This window comes from Chiloscyllium plagiosum, chromosome 3, assembly GCF_004010195.1.
Source record: "Chiloscyllium plagiosum isolate BGI_BamShark_2017 chromosome 3, ASM401019v2, whole genome shotgun sequence".
NCBI classification, from domain to species: domain Eukaryota; kingdom Metazoa; phylum Chordata; class Chondrichthyes; order Orectolobiformes; family Hemiscylliidae; genus Chiloscyllium; species Chiloscyllium plagiosum.
Window position 1 is genome coordinate 124,319,887 of NC_057712.1, and position 19,815 is coordinate 124,339,701.

Genomic DNA, 19,815 nt, shown 5'->3' on the forward strand with positions numbered 1-19,815 from the left:
TCTCGAGCCACCTCCTTCAGTATCCTGGGATGTAGACCATCAGTCCCCAGGGACTTATCATCCTTCAGACCTAACAGTCTCTCCAACACCGATTCCTGGCAAATATAAATTCCCTTAAGTTCAGGTCCTTCAGCCACTGTTACCTCAGGGAGATTGCTTGTGTCTTCCCCAGTGAACACAGATCTGAAGTAGCAATTCAATTCTTCTGCCATTTCTTTGTTCCCTGTAATATATTCCCCTGTTTCTGTCTTCAAGGGCCCAATTTTAGTCTTAACCATTTTTTTGCCTTTCACATACCTAAAAAAGCTTTTACTATCCTCCTTTATATTTAATGACACAAATAGCGATAAATGGGTATGACCTAATTGCCATTACCGAAATGTCGGTGCAGGGTGATCAAGGCTTGGATCTGAATACATAAGGTCTCTTAATATTTAGGAAGGACAAACAAGAAGGAAGAAAGCATAAATTTAGAAATTAGAGGTGGCTGTAACATGGGTGATGTAGCAAGTGTGGGTGACTTAAACTTGATTAAATCTAAATCTAATGTCAAAGACAGAAATGGGAAGTTGAGTGTGGACCCTGTGGAGATTGGAGAGGTGCTAAACGAACATTTCTCATCGATTTTTATTCAAGGAGAATATTGTAGGGCAGAAAAATTAAGTTACGAGATATTAGACTAGAAAAGATCAAGGTTAGTTACAAACAGGTGTTATCAATTCTAGAAGGATGGAAAGTAGACAAGCTCCTTGGGCCGGATGGGATTTATCCGAGGATTTGCTGGGAAGCTAGGGAGGAGATAGCAGAGCCTTTGGCTTTGATATTTGAGTCGTCATTGTCTACAGGTTTAGTACCAGAAGACTGAAGGATTGCAAATGTTGTGGCCTTGTTCAAGAATGGCATAGAGATGACCCACGTAATTATAAACCAGTGAGTCTTTCTTCAGTTGTAGGAAAGGTTTTGAAAAGGATGATAAGAGATAAGATTTATAATCATCTAGCAAGCAACAATTTGATTTCAGATAGTCAACATGGTTTTGTTAAGGGCAGGTCGTGTCTCACAAACCTTGAGGTTTTTGAGAAGGTGACCAAGCATGTAGATGAGGGTAGGGCATATATATGATGTATATATGGACTTCAGTAAAGCCTTTGATAAAGTTCCACATGGTAGGCTGTTGGAGAAAATGCAGAGGCATGGAATTGAGAGTGATTTAGCAGTTTGGATTAGAAACTGGCTTTCTGAAAAGAGGCAGTGAGTGGTGGTTGATGGAAAATATTCAGCCTGGAGTCCGATTACTAGTGGTGTGCCACAAGGATTTGTTTTGGGACCACTGCTGTTTGTCATTTTTATAAATGACTAAGATGCAGCCATAGGTGGATGGGTTAGTAAGTTTGCAGATGACACTAAAGTCGGTGGAGTGGTGGACAGTGTGGAAGAATGTTCCTGCCAGTACCTGCCAATGTAGTCAACTCAGCCACATTAGGGAGATTTAAACAATCCTTAGGTAAGCACATGGATGATGATGGGATAGTGTAGGGGGACGAGCTGAGAATAGTTCACAGGTCGGCGCAACATTGAGGGTCAAAAGGCCTGTTCTGTGATGTATGTTCTAGGACCAATGCTGTCGAGGACAGAATCTGTGCAAACAGTTTTCTACCGTGTTGAGGAATGAATGAGGCCACAAGAAAGGGCTAGTTCATAATCTTTGTGTAAAATAACCTTGAAGAAAGAATGATAGTGAGATGGAATTGTCTTGTTATGCTTGAAAACAATGTAATTCAATCTGAAACTAGGATTTGAATCCAGCAAAGGAAAATATGTAGGTATGAGGGGCAAATTGGCTGTAGTGAATTCAGTAAATATATTAAATGGTATGATGGTGGACATACAATGTTCATGTTTAAAGAAATAATCTATGGTTTGTATCAAAATTGTATTCACTTAAGGCACAAAAACCAATAGGAAAGTGAATCAACTGTGCCAATAAAGGAAGTTGAAGATTGTATTACTTCAAAGGAACGGGCTTATAAAGTTGCCAAAAAAGTAGTAAGCCTGACTTTTGGGAGCATTTTGGAATTTTAGTAAAGGAGGACTAGGAAACTTATAAAGAAATGAAGAATCAATGTGGCTGTGAACTAGCAAGCAATGTAAAAATAGACTGTGTGATTCTATGGTTATGTAAAAAGGAAAAGATTAGCAAAGAAAAATGTGGATCCATTACAGGCAGAAGCAGGAGAATTTATAATCAGAATAAAAAATGGAAAAGAAGCAAAGTAATTAGAATCATAGAATAATAGAAAATGTAGAGCAGAGAGAGGCCATTTCTGTCTTCATAAAGGAAGAAACATGGCAAAGTTAATTAAGATCCAAGGGAACTAAATGAGGAACTAAAAGAACTTAATATAGATAAAAACATGGTTATTGAAACATAAATGAGACTGAAAGTTGACAAGTCCTGCACCTGATGATGTTACCTCAGTGAATTGAGGAAGGTGGCTGTAGAGTTAGTGGATCCATTTATTTTTACCTTTCAAAATAGTGTTGATTCTGGAGTGGTGCATGCAGATTAGTAGGTTGTAAATGTAGCCCAACTATTTTAGTTTTGTTCACTTGAGGGACATTACTATCGTTGCCACACACTCCTCATTCCTCCTCACTGATAGCCGTGATGGAGGGAATGGGGAAGAGGTTTTGCACTCCTTTAACCTCCCTCCTCCCACCCTCAAAATGAGATAGTGGGGGGAAGAGGAGGTAAGAGGGCTTCGTTTTTGTTACTTTGTAAACAGAACTGTGATAATTCCAGTCTGTGGTGATATTGGATGATTAAAATGGAATGAAAATGACTGTTGCTGACTGGGTCAGCATTTATTGCCCATCCCTAGTAACCCTTAAGAAGGTAGTCATGAGCTGCCTTCCTGAACCACTGCAATTCATGTGCTGTAGGTAGACCCACAATGTCACTAGGGAGGGCTTTCCAGGATTTGCCCTCCCAGTTCTCGAATTCCCAATCAGTAGAAATAGTTTATTATAATCTACTCTGTCTACTTTTATTAATGTCTTGAAGACTTCTATAGGTTCACCCCTTACCCTTCTAAATGTTAGGGAAGATAAGCTGAATTTGCATAATCTCACCTCATAACTTAACTCCTAAAGTTCAGATATCATTCTTGTAAGCCGACCTCTTACTCCCTCCAAGACCAATATATCCTTCCTAAGGTGAGGTGCCCAGGTCTGCTCACAGTACTTCAATTGGGGTCTAATCAGACCTTTGTATAACTGCAGCATAATTTCTGTGTCCTTATACTCCAGTCATAAAGGCCAACATTCCATTAGCCTTCTTGATTATTTTCTGTGCCTACTCGTGGCATTTCAGAAATCTATGGACCTGAACCCCCAAGTCTCTTTGGACAAACACTGGATTTAACTTAATGCCATCTAGAGAAGTTGTTGCCGGATCTACCCTTCCTCGGTTCAAAATGGATAACCTCATGTTTGTTTACATTGAAATCCATCTGCCTCAGTTTTGCCCATTCACTTAGTCTATCAATATATAATTTTATGTCATCAACGACAATATCTACTGTATTGTGTAACTTTGTGTCATCAGCATATTTGAATATCAACTTTCTATGTCGTTATTCAAGTTATTCATAAATAATGTGAATACACTTGGGATTTCTGGAGATTATTGACTCAGCATTATTGCAAATGCTGGAAAAGCACAGCAGGTCAGGCAGCATCCGAGGAGCAGGAGAGTCGACATTTTGGGTATAGGCCCTTCAACAGGGATGTAGGCACAGGCCCAAGGGGGCTGAGACATAAATAGGAGGGGGGGAGGTTGCTGGGAGGGATGTTAGCTTGGAAGGCAATAGGTAGATGCAGGTGGGTGGTGATGGTGATAGATTGGAGCAGATAGGTGGGAAGGAAGATGGTTGGTGGGAGAAGTTGAAGAGGGCAGTGCCAAGTTGGAGGGTTGGATCTGGGATTAGGTGGGGATAGGGGAAATGAGGAAACTGGTGAAATTGACATTGATGCCGTGTAGTTAGAGTGTCCCTCGGCAGAAGATGAGGCGTTTTTCCTCCAGGAGATAGGTGGTTAGGATTTGGTGGTGGAGGAGGCCGAGGACTTGAATGTCCTTGACGGAGTGGGAGAGGAGTTGAAGCCCCACCTTATCCCAGATCCAACCCTTCAACTTGGCACTGCCCTCTAGAACCTCTCCCACCTATCCATCTTCCTTCCCACCTATCCGCTCCACCCTCTGCTCTGACCTATCACCGTTACCCCCAACCTGTATTCACCTATCGCCTTCCAAGCAACCTTCCCCCCAGCCCCACCCCCTCCTATTTATCTCTCAGCTCCCTTGTGCCACCTCACTTCAAAGGGCTTATTCCTGAAATATTGACTCTCCTGCTCCTTGGATGCTGCCTGACCTGCTGTGGTTTTTCAGCGCCACACATTTCGACTCTGATCTCCAGAATCTGCAGTCCTCACTTTCTCCTCGTCGTTATTATAAACGCTTCAGCCTTATCTTTTCCAATGATGTGCTAGGCTCCCCCATCATTGAGAATGGAAATATTTGTGGAACCTTGTCTTCTATGAGTTGTTTAATTGTCCACTACAGTTTACGACTAGATGTGGCAGGACTACAGAGCTTAGATCTGTTCGATTGGTTGTGGGATTGCTTAGCTGTGTCCAAGACTCATTGCTTATGCTGTTTGGCGTGCAAATAGTCCTGCTTTGTAGCTTCACCAGATTGCCATCTCATTTTTAGGCATGCCTGATGCTGCTCTTGGCGTGTGCTCTTGCACTCTTCATTGCGCAGAGTTGATTCTCTGATGGTAGAGTGGATATGCTGATTCTTGAGATTGCACATTTTGTTGGAGTATATTTTTCCCTGCTGCTGTTAGTCAACAGCACCTTTTGAATGCCCAATCTCAAGTTACTCGAACTGTCCAAAGTCTGTCTCATTTAACACAAGGATGGTGTTACACAACATGATGAAGGATATTCTCAATGTGAAGCTAAAAATCACACAACACCAGGTTATAGTCCAACAGGTTTAATTGGAAGCACAAGCTTTCAGAGCGCTGCTCCTTCATCACCTGATGACCTAAAGAGAGAGCTCAGAAGAGCCAGGAGGAGGCATGAGAAGTTGTTGCCGGATAGAATCAGGGTAAACCCTAAGGTTTTCTATAGGTATTTAAGGAATAAAAGAATGACGAGAGTAAGATTAGGGTCAATCAAGGATAGTAGTGGGAAGTTGTGTGTGGAGTCAGAGGAGATAGGGGAAGCACTAAATGAATATTTTTTGACAGTATTCACTCTAGAAAACGACAATGTTATCGAGGAGAATACTGAGATACAGGCTACTAGACTAGCTGGGATTGTGGTTCACAAGGAAGAGGTATTAGAAATCCTGCAGAGTGTGAAAATAGATAAGTCACCTGGGCCAGATGGGATTTACTCTAGGATCCTCTGGGAAGCCAGGGAGGAGATTGCCGAGCCTTTGACATTGATCTTTAAATCGTCATTGTCTAGAGGAATAGTGCCAGAAGACTGGAGGATAGCAAATATGGTTCCCCTGTTCAAGAAGGGGAGTAGAGACAACCCTGGTAATTATAGACCAGTGAGCCTTACTTCAGTTGTTGGTAAAGTGTTGGGAAAGGTTATAAGAGATAGGATTTATAATCATCTGGAAAAGAATAATTTGATTAGGGATAGTCAGCATGGTTTTGTGAAGGATAGGTCGTGCTTCACAAACCTTATTGAATTCTTTGAGAAGGTGACCAAACAGGTAGATGAGAGTAAACCGGTTGATGTGGATTTCAGCAAAGCATTCAATAAGGTTCCCCACATTAGGCTATTGTACAAAATGCGGAGGAATGGGATTGTGGGAGATATAGAAGTTTGGATCAGTAATTGGCTTGCTGAAAGAAGACAGAGGTTGATGGGAAATGTTCATCCTGGAGTCCAGTTACCAGTGGTGTGCCGCAAGGGTCGGTGTTGGATCCACTGCTGTTCGTCATTTTTATAAATGACCTGGATGAGGGCGTAGAAGGGTGGGATAGTAAATTCGCAGATGACACTAAAGTCGGTGGAGTTGTGGATAGTGACGAAGGATGTTGTAGATTACAGAGAGACATAGATAAGCTGCAGAGCTGGGCTGAGAGGTGGCAAATGGAGTTTAATGCGGACACGTGTGCGGTGATTCACTTTGGTCGGAGTAACCGGAATGCAAAGTACTGGGCTAATGGTAAGATTCTTGGTAAGTGTAGATGAGCAGAGAGATCTCGGTGTCCATGTACACAGATCCTTGAAAATTGCCACCCAGATTGACAGGGTTGTTAAGAAGGCACACAGTGTTTGTTTTTATTAATAGAGGGATCGAGTTCCAGAGCCATGAGGTTATGCTACAGCTGTACAAAACTCTGGTGCGGCTGCACTTTGGAGTATTGTGTACAATTCTGGTCACCGCATTATAAGAAGAATGTGGAAGCTTTGGAAAGGGTGCAGAGGAGATTTACTAGGATGTTGCCTGGTATGGAGAGAAGGTCTTACGAGGAAAGGCTGAGGGACTTGAGGCTATCTTTGTTAGAAGAAGGTTGGAAGGTGGCTTAATAGAGACATATAAGATAATCAGACGGTTAGATAGGGTGGACAGGGAGAGCTTTTTTCCAAGTATGGGGACGGCGAGCACGAGGGGGTTTTAAATTGAGGGATGATAGATATAGGACAGATGTCAGAGGTAGTTTCTTTACTCAGAGAGTAGTAAGCGTATGGAATGCTTTGCCTGCAACGGTAGTAGATTCACCAACTTTGAGTGCATTCAAGTCGTTATTGGACAAACATATGGACGTACATGGAATAGTGTAGGTTAGATGGGCTTCAGATTGGTATGACTGGTTAGCGTAACATCGAGGGCCGAAGGGCCTGTACTGCGCTGTAATGTTCTATGTTCTATGTTCAACATGGAGGAGCACTGCATCACCAACCAAGGGAGGTTAATACGTGTTAATCAGTGGGAGGATTCCTTGCCCATGTTAACCTGATGCCATGAGACTTCACGATGTCTGGTGTCAATGTTGAGAACTACAAGACTACACCCTCCCGACTGTATACCACTCTGCTGTCATCTCTGCTGGGCCTGTCCTGCCAATGGAACAGGGGCAAATTCAGGGATAGTGATTGTGGTGTCTGGGATATTGTCTGTAAGGTATGATTCTGTCAGACTGTGACTTGTTTAGTATGTGAGACATCCCCCATGTGTTAATAAGGAGAACACACAGGGTGGATGGGGCATTGTTTGCTGTTGTCGTTTCTGATGCTGAATTTGATGTCATGTAATTCATCTGGTTTCATTTTGTTTTCGAGATCTTGAGTGAGTGTAACAATTGAGTGGCTTGCTAGCTATTTCAGAAAGCATTTGAAAGTTGGCCACATTCAAAGGGGCTTCAAGGGGATTTTGACAGACTGTGTAGCCAAGAACATATAGGTGGAATATAGTATGGATAAGAGTGAGGACAAAGGTGCAGAATATTACTTAAGTAGAGGAGATTCGGAAGTGTTGATGTTCAAAATGATCACATTGTGCTTCATAAGACAGTGAATGCGAGCATGCAGGTGCTGTAAATACTTAAGTGGACTAATTGTATTCTGGCCTCTGACTGCTAAAATGAAGAAATCTTGGTTACGTTTCCTAGAACTTTAGCTAGATTATACTTGGATTATTGTGTTCTGTTTCTGGTTAGGTTTGCCAGAGATGGAGTACAGCAGAGGTTTGACAGGCTAACTGAGGAGAGGTTGAGGAATCAGCCCCTGTATACTCTAATGTTTCAAAGGATGAGCACTGATCTAATTGAAACTTACAGAATTCTTAAAGGAACATATTTTTTCACTCTGGCCCTGCTGACAGATTCCAGTGACTTATCCATAAACAAGGTTAACTAATACACCTGAGGTTTTCCGGTTTCTCCCATCTTTTTTTCCTAAGTAATGAGAGTGACATTTTCTGATTCAATGACACAGTTCCAAAATCCAGAGAGCTTTGGAAATTGATGTCTAAAGCATTTTCACATTCTTCCCCCCTTTCTTTAATATATTATGATGGAATCCATTTGGTACAGAAGATTTGTTTAAGAGATTTTTTTAAAATACGATTTTCTGTCTTAAAGTGTTTTTGGTTCAATTTGTTCCCTTGTAAGCTTATATTTTGCACTCTTCTTATACTACAAAAACATATGCAGAGTTATTAATGTAAATTCCTCTTTTCTTAATCATTATGGTATAGCAAAGCCTCTTTTCACTGTTTATTTCCTTGAATTTCCTTGAATTTTAGATATTCTTGTGAATATGCTAAAGAAAGAGAAGAAGCGAGCACAAGATGCTATCAATCAAATAAATTCAGTGAAATGTGGGAAAGTAACTCCCTCTAGTGCCCAATCTTCAAAAGAATTAAACTCAAGTCATGGATCAAGACAGCTTTCTGAATCAGGATTTTCTAGTAACATAAGCACCTCGGGGTCTGAGTCTACCTTCAGTTGCAGGACAATGGGTAAGTATCTTAACATTCACTGGCAATTTTAATCATTTACTGGAAATTGAGCAAGAGCTACATTTTGATATTCATTTTCCTGAAGTTCCATTGCAGCTAACAAAAAAGGTTACTGTTGGTATCTAATTGATGATTGACCACTTATGACATTGCTAATGAGCCAACATTTTTAATGCAATGACACTCATTCCAGTGAGTGGAATGATCAGACTGACTTTCTTTATGGTGCTTGCTTTTGATTGCTTTTTCTGATTGTATACTCACTTAAAACAGGATGTCAGAGCATATTTCTGATTACCTTCTTTAAGTTTCTCAGGCTCATTAGAAAGCTGGATATATTACAATTATAGGGAGAGTCTGATTTCCCATTTTAAGTCAAATCTGTATACAGTGAAATACTTTCTCATATGTCATATGTGCAGCACAGAAACTGCCTACGTAAGCTACCTCCCAACCATTTTCATCTAACCATATCATATTATATTCTTTTCTTGCTTACTTTATCACTTGCCTAGGTTCTTCTGTGCTAATCACTCAGCACTCACTGTGAGAATGCGTTCCTCAATACTCACTGTGAAAGTGTGTTCCACATTTCAACCTCTAGCAATAAAAGTTTCTTCTGGACCTGTAATTTATTATCGACAATGATATTTATAACCACTAGTTTTACACTCCTTTCGCAAGTGAAAAGATATTCTGTACATCTACCCAGTTGAGTTCTTTCATTAATCCTATAGAAAGGATGTTGTTAAACTTAATAGGGTTAAGGAGAATCCAAAGGGATTCTACAAATGCATTAAGGATAAAAGGGTAACTAGGGAGAGAATAGCGCCCCTTAAAGATTAGCAATGCTACCTATGTGTGAAAACACAAGAGATAGGGGGAATACTGAAGGAGTATTTTGCATCAATGTTTACTGTGTAGAATGATTTGAAATTGGAGAATGTGGGGAAATAAATAGCAACATTTTGAAAAATGTCCATATTACAAAGGGCGATGTGCTGGACATCTTAAAATGCATAAAGGTGGACAAATCCCCGGGACTTGACTAGGTGTAGCCTAGAACTCTGTGGGAACCCAGGAAAGAAATTACTGGGCCTCTTGCTGAGATATTTGTATCATAGATATCCACAGCTAGATGCCGGAAGACTGGAGGTTGGCTAACGTGGTGCCACCACTGAAGAAAGGTGGCAAGGGAAGGCCAGTGAGCCTGACATCGGTGGTGGGCAAGTTGTTGGAGGGAATCCTGACGGACAGGATTTACATGTATTTGGAATGCCAAAGACTGATTAGGGACAGTAAACATAGCATTGTACATGCCTCATGAACTTGACTGAGTATTTTGAAGAAGTAACAAAGAGGATTGATGAGGGCAAAGAGGTGGATGTGATCTGTATGGACTTCATTAAGGCGTTCAATGAAGTTCCTCATGGTAGACTGGTTATCAAGGTTAAATCATGCGTTATAGAGGGAGAATTAGCTATTTGGGTACAGAACTGGCTCGAAGGTAGATAACAGAGGGTGCTGATGGAGGGTTGCTTTTCTGATTGGAGGCCTGGGACCAGCAGTATGCTACAAGGATCGGTGCTGGGTACATTACTTTTCATCATTTATGTAAATGATATGGATGTGAACATAGGAGGTATGGTTAGTATGTTTGCAGATGACTCCAAAATTGGAAGTGTAGTGGACAGTGAAGAAGGTTACCTCAGAGCACAACAGGATGTTGAACAGATGGGCCAATGGGCCAAGGAGTGGCAGATGGAGTTAAATTTGGATAAATGTGAGGTGTTGCATTTTGGAAAGGCAAATCAGAGCAGAACCATTACACTTAATGGTAAGATGCTAGGTAGCGTTGCTGAATGAAGAGATCTTGAAGTGCAGGTTCATAGCTCCTTGAAAGTAGTGTTGCAGGTAGATAGGACAGTGAAGAAGTTGTTTAGTATACTTTCCTTTACTGGTCAGAGCATTGAGTATAAGAGTTGTGAGGTCATGTTGTGGTTATACAGAACATTGGTTAGGCCATTTTTGGAATACTGCATGCAGTTTTAGTCTCCCTGCTAAAGGAAGGATGTTGTGAAACTTGAAAAAGTTCAGAAAAAAAATACAAGGGTGTTGCCAGGGTTGGAGAATTTGAGCTATAGGGAGAGGCTGAATAGACTGGAGCTATTTTTCCTGGAACATCGGAGGCTGAGGGGTGACCTTATAGTGGTTTATAAAATCATAAGGGGCATGAATAGGGTAAATAGACAAAGTATTTTTCCCCAGGGTCAGGAGTCCAAAAATTGAGGGCATAGGTTTAAGGTGACAGGGGAAAGATTTAAAAGGAGTCTTAAGGGCAACTTTTTCATGCAGAGGGTAGAGTGTGATTGAATGAGCTGCCAGAGGAAGTGGTGGAGGCTGGTACAATTACAACATTTAAAAGGCATATGGATGGGTATATGAATAGGAATGGATTAGAAGGATGTGGACCAAGTTCTGACAAATGGAGCTAGATTGATTTAGGATATCTGGCTGGCATGGAGAAGTTGAACCGAAGGGTTTGTTTCCATGCTATATATCTCTTTGACTCTCTGATTCTTATGAGGGTTCAGAAAAGATGTACAAGGATGTTACCGGGATTGGAGGGTTTGATCTATAGGGAGGAGGCGGGTTATTTTTTCCCTGGAGTGTTGGAGGCTGAAGGATGATGTTATGGAGATTGGTAAAATCTTGAGGGGTATGGATAGAGTGAGTAGCCAAGGTCTTTTTCCTAGGCTAGAGTGTCCAAAACCAGAGGACATTGGTTTAAGGTGAGAGAGGAAAGATTTTAAAACGTCCTGAGGGTAACTTTCTTATGCAGGGAGTGCTGCGTGTATGGAATGAGGAAGTAGTGGAAGTGAATTCACTTACAACATTTAAAAGGCATCTGAATGGGTATATGAATGGGAAGGGTTTAGAGGGATCTGGGCCAAATGCTGGCAAATGGGACTAGGGCAGATTGGGATGTCTGGTCGGCATGGACGAGTTGGACCAAATGGTCTGTTTTCTGCTATACAGCTCTGTGACTCTATGACCTGAATGGTCTAAAGAAATGTTTAAAAGTGACAGGCCAAAGTGAACTTGGGTAGGGAAGAATGAAGTGAGCTCCATGAGACAGAGGCTTGGATTGAAATGCCCTGAATTGTTAATGTACATCCAAAAGACTCATGGCGGATTCTATCAAGCAGCAGATCCATTGGTTGCTTGCAACAGGCAAAGTACGGACTGTCCTCAATGAGTCACCATTTGGAAAACTTGCAACAGAGTGTCCAACTTTATATGTGATTTCATATTTGAAAAACATTTGTTGGATAATCCTGAATGTGCAAAGAATTACATCCAATTTAAGATTATCACTCGGGCTCGTAATATAACATATTCGCTTTTACTGGAAGCTATTTGCATTAACACACAGTCTATCCTTTGTAGACAAAAATAACGTACACACACTGTGCCTGTTTTAATTCAACAGAATAAGTGGCAGCCATTCGCTGTTTTATTTATCAGGGTAGTACCCTGCCAATCTGAGTTAACCTGTTTTGTTAAATTTTAACAAAGCCTGCCTGTTAACTGTCAATTAACATTAATTGTTACATTCCCTGAAGCAATGCATCAATCAGAGTCATTTTGCCAACTAATCAGCATTTTCCTCCCATGCAATATAAATGGTAGTTTTCTCCTTGAATTGGTATTCTTGATAATGGTTATGATGTGTGCAAGATGAAAATCTTTGAAAAACTGTGTATTTTAGTCATACTCAAGTTCTGTTTTCATTATTAACTTTCAATTCCCTTTTTCTCTGGGATGTGCAGATGTTTTCCTTTAATTCTTATTTCAAAAGGAAACATATATTGGGGAAAAGATCAATTGGAAAAAAAATTGAAAGGATGCTGAAATAACAAGTAAAAATAAACTTAAATGCTAACTAGAAGCTTGAGAATGTGGAGAAGTAAGAAATTACATTGTAAAAGGGAATAGTGTGTCATTTGAGCAATTTGTTCACCTCCTGGTCACTTCCAAGCTGAAAAAGTCACAGGGGAGAAAAAATAAATTGTAATGTTCATCAGCCAGGAACATTTCTATCACCACCGAGCAGATGTCTATTAAGCAACATTATTAAAATTCTGTGAGCTGGATCTGTGCACAGTCTGCTCAGTCAAGCTGCTACACACTATGGAATGATGCCATTTAGAAAGGGGAGAAAATAAATTGCAGAAGAAGTTGCATCATCTGCTTTGTTCAGCTTTCGTAAAAAATTGGAGGCTTCATTTTTACAAAGTAGGCATCATTACTTGATTGGAAAAATTTTGGATTGTGCATTTTTCTCGCATGAAATTGACTGCATTCTCAATAAGGTTGCATATTGGAAGCTAAAAATATTTTTTTAAATGTTCATGGTGTGTCTACATCACTGGCAAAACCAACATTTATGCCCATGAGTAATTGCCCTGGAGAAATGGTTGTGCATTGTTTCCTTGAACTACTGCAGCACATACAAAATGGATTTTGACTCAGCGGCAGTGAAGGAACAGTGATGTAGTTTCAAGTCAGGATAGCATGCCAGTTAGAGGAGAACTTGTAAGTGATGATGTTCCTAGGTACGTGAAACAGTTTCAGCAGATAGCCAACTCAGGCATTTGGCACCTCCCAGTTGCGCTCTTTTATTGCTGAGTGCATATGTGGAGAACAAGTTAGCAACCCAAATATATCAAAATACTAATTGTGAAAAGTAATTTGGCCAACTTAAAAGTTTTTAACATCCTGTTGTAATTGCCTTTTCTGGCTAAGTCCGTAATTAAATATGATGTGGAGGTGCCGGTATTGAACTGGGTTGCACAAAGTCAGAAATCACCTCATGACACCAGGTTATAGTCCAATAGATTTATTTGAAGGCTTTAGGAGGATAGCCCCTTTGTCAGATGAAGTGAGAGGGAAGCACACAGAACGCAGAATTTATGGGAAGGAGATCAAGGGCAGAGAGATCAAAATACCCTACAAATGGTGTGAGTGGACTGTCAAATAATAGGTTGCTGCAGGTGATCAAGAGTGTTAGACGGTGGAGTGAAGTGCCAAGAACTAAATAACAACTGAAGGGACGACCTATAATCTGATTAAATGAGACAGATAGATAATTACAAAAAAGTAAAAATGACATGGTGCTGGAGACAAACCAAATGACTGGAATAACAGAACAAAAACAGAAGCTACTGGAAACATCCAGCAGGGCCAGCAGAATCAGTGAGGGAAAACCAAAGGAAGGGTCACTAGATCCGAAACAGATGTGGCCAGATCCCTGAGTTATCCCAGCAACCCCCTGCCCTTGCTCCTGATTTATAGCATCCACAGTTGTTTTGACTTTTTTTATAGGTATAAGAGTCACATGCCGAGGGTCTAACCAAAGTAAACCAAAACTCTACAAACTGATTACGGTAGAAAGATCCTGACAATTTATCAAGGTGATAGTATCAAAACCGAAAGAACTGCGGTTGCTGTAAATCAGGAGCAAGGCCAGGAGAAGAGATTGAGTGAGGGGTGTGTGGGGTCTTCCATAATGCTCTTAGCCTTTCGGATGCAGCGTGTGGTGTCAATGTCTGTAATGGAGGGGAGAGAGACCCCGATGATCTTCTCAGCTGTTCTCACTATCTGTTGTAGGGTCTTACAATCCGAGACAGTGCAATTCCCGAACCGGCAGTAATGCAGTAGCTCAGGGTACTCTTATTGAATCCTCTGTAGAATGTGGTGACGATGGGGATTGGGAGGTGGACTTTCCTCAATCTATGCAGAAAGTTTTGACACTGCTGGGACTTCTTGGCTAAGGAGTTGGTCTTGAGGGACCAGGTGAGATTCTCTGCAGGTGGATGCCAAGAAATTTGTTCCTCTTCACGATATCCATGGGAGAGCCATCGATGTCCAGCAGAGTGTAGTCGCTCCGTGCCCTCCTGAAGTCAACAGTCATCTCTTTCATTTTATCCACGTTCAGAGGCAGGTTGTTGGCTTTGCACCAGTCCATTAGCTGCTGCACCTCCTCTCTGTATGCTGACCCATCATACTTGCTGTTGAGACTCACTACAGTCATGTCATCAGCAAACTTGATGATGTAATTCAAGCTGTGCATCGCTGCACAGTCGTATGCCAGCAGGGTGAACAGCAGTGGACTGAGCACAAACCCCTGGGGGGGGCCCCCGTGGCTCAGTGTGATGTGATGCAGATACTATTCCCAATCTAGACTGTCTGAGGTCTCCCAGTCAGGAAGTCCAGGATCCAGTTACAGAGGAAGGTATTTAGGCCCATCAGTCCCAGCTTTCCAATCAGGTGCTGAGGAATGATCATATTAAATGTAGAGCTGTATTCTATGAACAGTAATCTAATGTAGATGTCCTTCTTGTCCAGGTGGGTAAGAGTCAGATGGAGGGCGGTGGAATTTGCATCATCTGTTGATTGGTTTCACAAGCCTTTCAAAACACTTTGTGATGATGGGTGTTAGTGCAGTGGAGCAGTAGACGTTGAGACAGGACGCTGAAGACGTCTTCGGCACGGGGATGATGGTAGTGGTCTTCAAGCACGTTGGAACTATGGTGCAGCTCAGGGAGATGTTGAAGGTGTCCATGAGAACATCCGCCAGTATGTCAGAGTATCCTCTGCGTACTCTCCCAGGGCTGTTGCCTGGTCCAGCAGTCTAACATGGGTTGACTCTATATAGGGTTTTCCTCACATCAGTGTGGTAAGGCACAGCACCCAGTCATTGGGACGGGGTGTGAATTTCCTCGCTGCTATGTCATTTTGAGCTTCACACCATGCATAGATGTTTTTCAACTCATCTGGGAGGGAGGCATCACCAGCACAAGCAGGCAAAGCTGTTCTGTAGGTGGTGATGGCCTGGATGCCATCATGCTCTGTCGCTGTCCTGAAAGTGCCTGTGTATTCTCTGTGCGTGTGCACACTTTGGCTCTTGGATGGCCTGGGTCAGTTTGGTCCTTGCTGCTGTTAAAACTGCCTCGGCATCTGCTCTGAACGTGGAATCATGGGTCCTCAGCAGCACACGCACCTTTGAGGTCATCTATGGCTTCTGGCTACAGAGTTCATTGTTGCCAAAGTTACACCATGTTTTCTCCCTGTCCCAACTTTGTTGGTCATAGAAAAATCCTTTCATGCTTGTACCCCCCCATGCACCCGAATTTATGGTGTACGGAGCAGAATTATAGCAGTGTCAAAATGGCAAAGGCACAAAATGTTGTGTCCTTCAGATCCCTGTTTCCCTACTGCAACTTTGATCTTTTGGTTCAAATAAATCTGTAGTTTAATCGGACCTTTGCCACCCTGATTGTGCCTTAGAGATTCCAGTCTTTGATCCTAATATGCAAAAGATTTTCTCTGAAAAATACACTCCATGCTGTGGCTATTGTAATAACTATTTTTTTCAGCATGAAACCCAGTCTGGTTGTATGACTGATGGTAACTCGTGTAGCACATTTGATAACTACAGTATTTTATTTCATTTACTTTTATTATCCATTATAAAGCCCATATTCTCATAGATCTCTTATTTTTATGATTCAATTCACAAGATCAGAAAAAGAACAATCAAGTCCCTTTGCCAATTTTGTTTCTGAACCAACATGGATAATAGTCTTTCTGACTTTATTTAACTTTGCCCTTCCTTCCCTCTTGAAGGGAATTTTCTGCTTGGGAACTGTTGTCTGGATGTTGCACCTGAAGGCTTAAAAAGGCTGCACTGGAGGGTCATTGACCAGCCTGTCTGGTGCATTATGTTGCCACTCCAGACTATTCATCCCTATTTAGTCCACTGAAGAAAAGATTATCTCAAATCTACAAGCTGGTAACATCCAACTTGGTGTTTGGACGTGCTTAAAGTTTGTATCTCTACTGCTCAACCCAAACAGGATAATGCAGGTATTTATTGAATAAGGAGAAATGGCCAACAATTATCTGATCATTATGTTAACTGAATAAGTCAAAAATGATTGGAAGATCTGAAAAGAAAACAATAAGGCAAAATTTGACTGAATATCTTTCAATGCATTTGCATAGCTGTAATGAGTGTCAGTTGAATCTGAAGTCCTTCAAATCCCAGTGTCAACATTGTCAAGTGCAGATCGGATATTGCTTGAACAGGCTAGTTGCAAGAAATTTGGGTCTCTTTGGAAAGGAATGCCAAGTCATAAATTCAAGAGCTTTAATGATTTCTGGCATATGGGACTCATCCAAGATAATAATTCTTTGGAAGAGACAGGATTCGTTCCACCAGACCTGGAAAACATTAGAACATTTTTTTGAAAAGGTCAGAAAGGACTGGGACTAAAAATTGATGTTAATAATAGTGACATTACAGGCTGGTTTCTAGAACAAATATTTTATACCATGCTATGAAGAGACATGGTGGATTGAAATCCCCAACTTTCCCCTTTTGCACGAGCACTGACAAATAATGAATTGGCTCCCACATTATGGAGAAACAGATAGGTGTTGCAATTTTAGTGAGGCATAGTCTTGGAATTTCTTTATAGGTTGCGGTCTAAAATTTATCTTAAATGACATTCTTTTACTGACAAAATTTGCATGTAACTGATTTACGATGGTTGTATGCTGAAACATCATGAGATATATCTGCCAAAACCTCCAGCTGTTCTCTTGTTTTTGTTTACAATCTCTGTGGAAGAACAGAACATATGAGTTTTCTGGAGATATGTGAATGGATATAGAGTGTCGTTCAAAGTTTCATATCAGTGTATGTCTCAAATTGAGTCTCAAATTATTATTCTTCCCAAATTTAAAAAGGAAAGCAAATTAGTCCTGAAACATGCATAATACTTAATCAAAGTGTCAATACATCTGACAGTTTTGAGATACTTTGGTCTTCAGAATAATGGAAGAAGATGCTCATCTTGCTGTGGACACTGCCAAGGTGTGTAACTCCTGTCCTACTTCAGAAGGATTACATCAAAGATGTTATTTCACAGTAGCCAAAACTATTCAGGTATAACCTGCCCAAGACAGGTTTCTTCAGGTGTTGACTGAAAACTTAAGTAATGGCCTTCACTAAAGCAATAGCTAATTGAAGAGAAAGACACAGGCTGGATATTTGAACTCAAAACTTCTGATCTCCTGTGGAGTCTAGACAAAGTATAAGCTGCCTCAAGTTATGAGTGGTCCAATTAATTTTGGTTATACTGCAAAATTTGAGAGTAAACATTACAGTGGCCTAGTTTATTAATGAAAACTGAAAGACTTTCTCTGATTCTTCTGTTGGATTGACTGGGTAAAAATGTTGAGAAGTTTGCATAAAGAAATGTAGGTTGGGTGTGTTGGTTGCCGTAGTTGTGGGTATGTTCGCCGAGCTGGAAAGTTGATTTGCACCCCTTTCTGGGTGATGTTCTCAGTGCTGTGGAGCCTCCTGCGAAGCCCTGCTCTACAAGGAATCTATTTCTTTTGTTCCTTCCAGCTGCCGGTTATGTTGTTCATTGCAGTGTTCGGTATAATTGGTCTAGGTCAATGTGTTTATTGATGGAGTCCATGGATGAGTGCCATATCTCTGGGACATAAGCATAGACAACAATGCAGCAGTGGTCTCATTCAGTGTAATGGCACTGTTTGCCTCAATTGACAAAACCTTAGCCAGAGAGACAATAGCTAACCTCCTGACAAACAGAAGAGCCGACACGACAGGGAACCTATCAGCAAGGACTGTATGCTCAAACTACTAGACCTGTACTTGACAGCACACTTCATATTCAACAGCCAGTATATGAGCAGATCAATGGGACACCTATGGGCTTGTCCATCTCTGGACTCATAGCAGAAACAGTGATTCTATCTAAGAACATTAAAACTAGGAGCAGGAGTAGGCCATCTAGCCCTTCAAGGAAAAAGTGAGGACAGCAGATGCTGGAGATCAGAGTCGAGAGTGGGGTCCTGGAAAAGCACAGCAGGTCAGGCAGCATCTGAGGAGCAGGAGAATTGACTTTTCGGGCAAGGGCCCTTCATCAGGAATGAGACTTGTGAGCCGAGAGGATGGAGAGATAAATGAGAGGGGGTGGGCTGGGGGGCATCCCAAGGAAGAGAGAAGAGAGAAAGCGGGGGGGTGGTGGAGAAAGAGGGGTGGGGGTGTGGGAAAGAGCACTTCGAGTCTGCTTAGCCATTCAATGAGATCATGGTTAATCTTTTCGTAGCCTCAGCTCCATTTCCCTGCCCTCTCACTATAACCTTTAATTCCTTTACTGTTCAAAAAATTATCTATCTTAGCTTTGAAAGCAATTACTGAGGAAGCCTCAACTACTTCACTTGGCAGGGAATTCCATAGATTCACAACCCTCTGGGTGAATCTCAGTTCAGTCCTATATCTGCTCCCTGTAATTTTGAGACTGTGCCCTCTTGTCCTAGTTTCGCCCTCCAGTGGAAACGTCCTCTCTAAATCTCTCTTATGTATTCCCTTCATTATTGTATATGCTTCTATAATATCCCCCATCATTCTTCTAAATTCTAGTGAATATAACCCAGTCTACTCAGTCTCTTCTCATAAACTAACCCCCTCAACTCCAGAATCAACCTGGTAAACTGCTGTTGCTCCTCCTCTAATGCCAGTACATCATTTCTCAAGTAAGGAGACCAAAACAACAGGTGTGGCCTTACCAGCACCCTATACGACTGCAACATAACTGCCCTGCTTTTAAACTCAGTCACTTTCGCAATGAAGGTCAAAATTCCACTTGCCTTCTTAATTTCCTGTCGCAATCTACAGACCAACCTTATGTGATTCATGCAGAAGGACACCCAGGTCCCTTTGCACAACAGCATGTTGCAATGTTTTACCATTCAAGTAATAGTCCTTTTTACTGTTATTCCTGCTGAAATGGATAACTTCACATTTATTAACATTGTACTCCATTGGCCACACCTTTGCTCACTCACTTAAACTATCTATATCCCTATGCAAAGTTTCAGTCTTCTGCATACTTTGCTCTGCCACTCATCCTAGTGTCATCTGCAAACTTTGACACACTACACCATGTGGTCCCCAACTCCAAATCATCAGTGTAAATTGTGAATAATTACAGTCCCAATACTGATCTCTGAGGCACACCACTAGTCACTGATTGTCAACTAGAAAAGCACTCATTTATCCACACTTTTTGCTTCCTATTAGTTAACCAATCCTCTATCCATGCTAATTAATTGCTCATAATGCCTGCATCTTTATTTTATGCAGCAGCCTTTTGTGATGCACC

At 41.4% G+C, this 19,815-nt stretch overlaps 1 protein-coding gene across 2 annotated transcripts in view; it reads left to right on the top strand.

Moving 5' to 3' along the window:
• Positions 1-19,815, top strand: part of kif6 (kinesin family member 6) — a 565,092-nt gene that overhangs the window by 265,344 nt on the left and 279,933 nt on the right. For both annotated transcript variants that reach the window (XM_043687249.1, XM_043687250.1), the window contains exon 13: positions 8,336-8,551. In XM_043687249.1, coding sequence (XP_043543184.1) covers positions 8,336-8,551 — 216 coding nt within the window. The remainder of the gene's footprint in view (positions 1-8,335; positions 8,552-19,815) is intronic.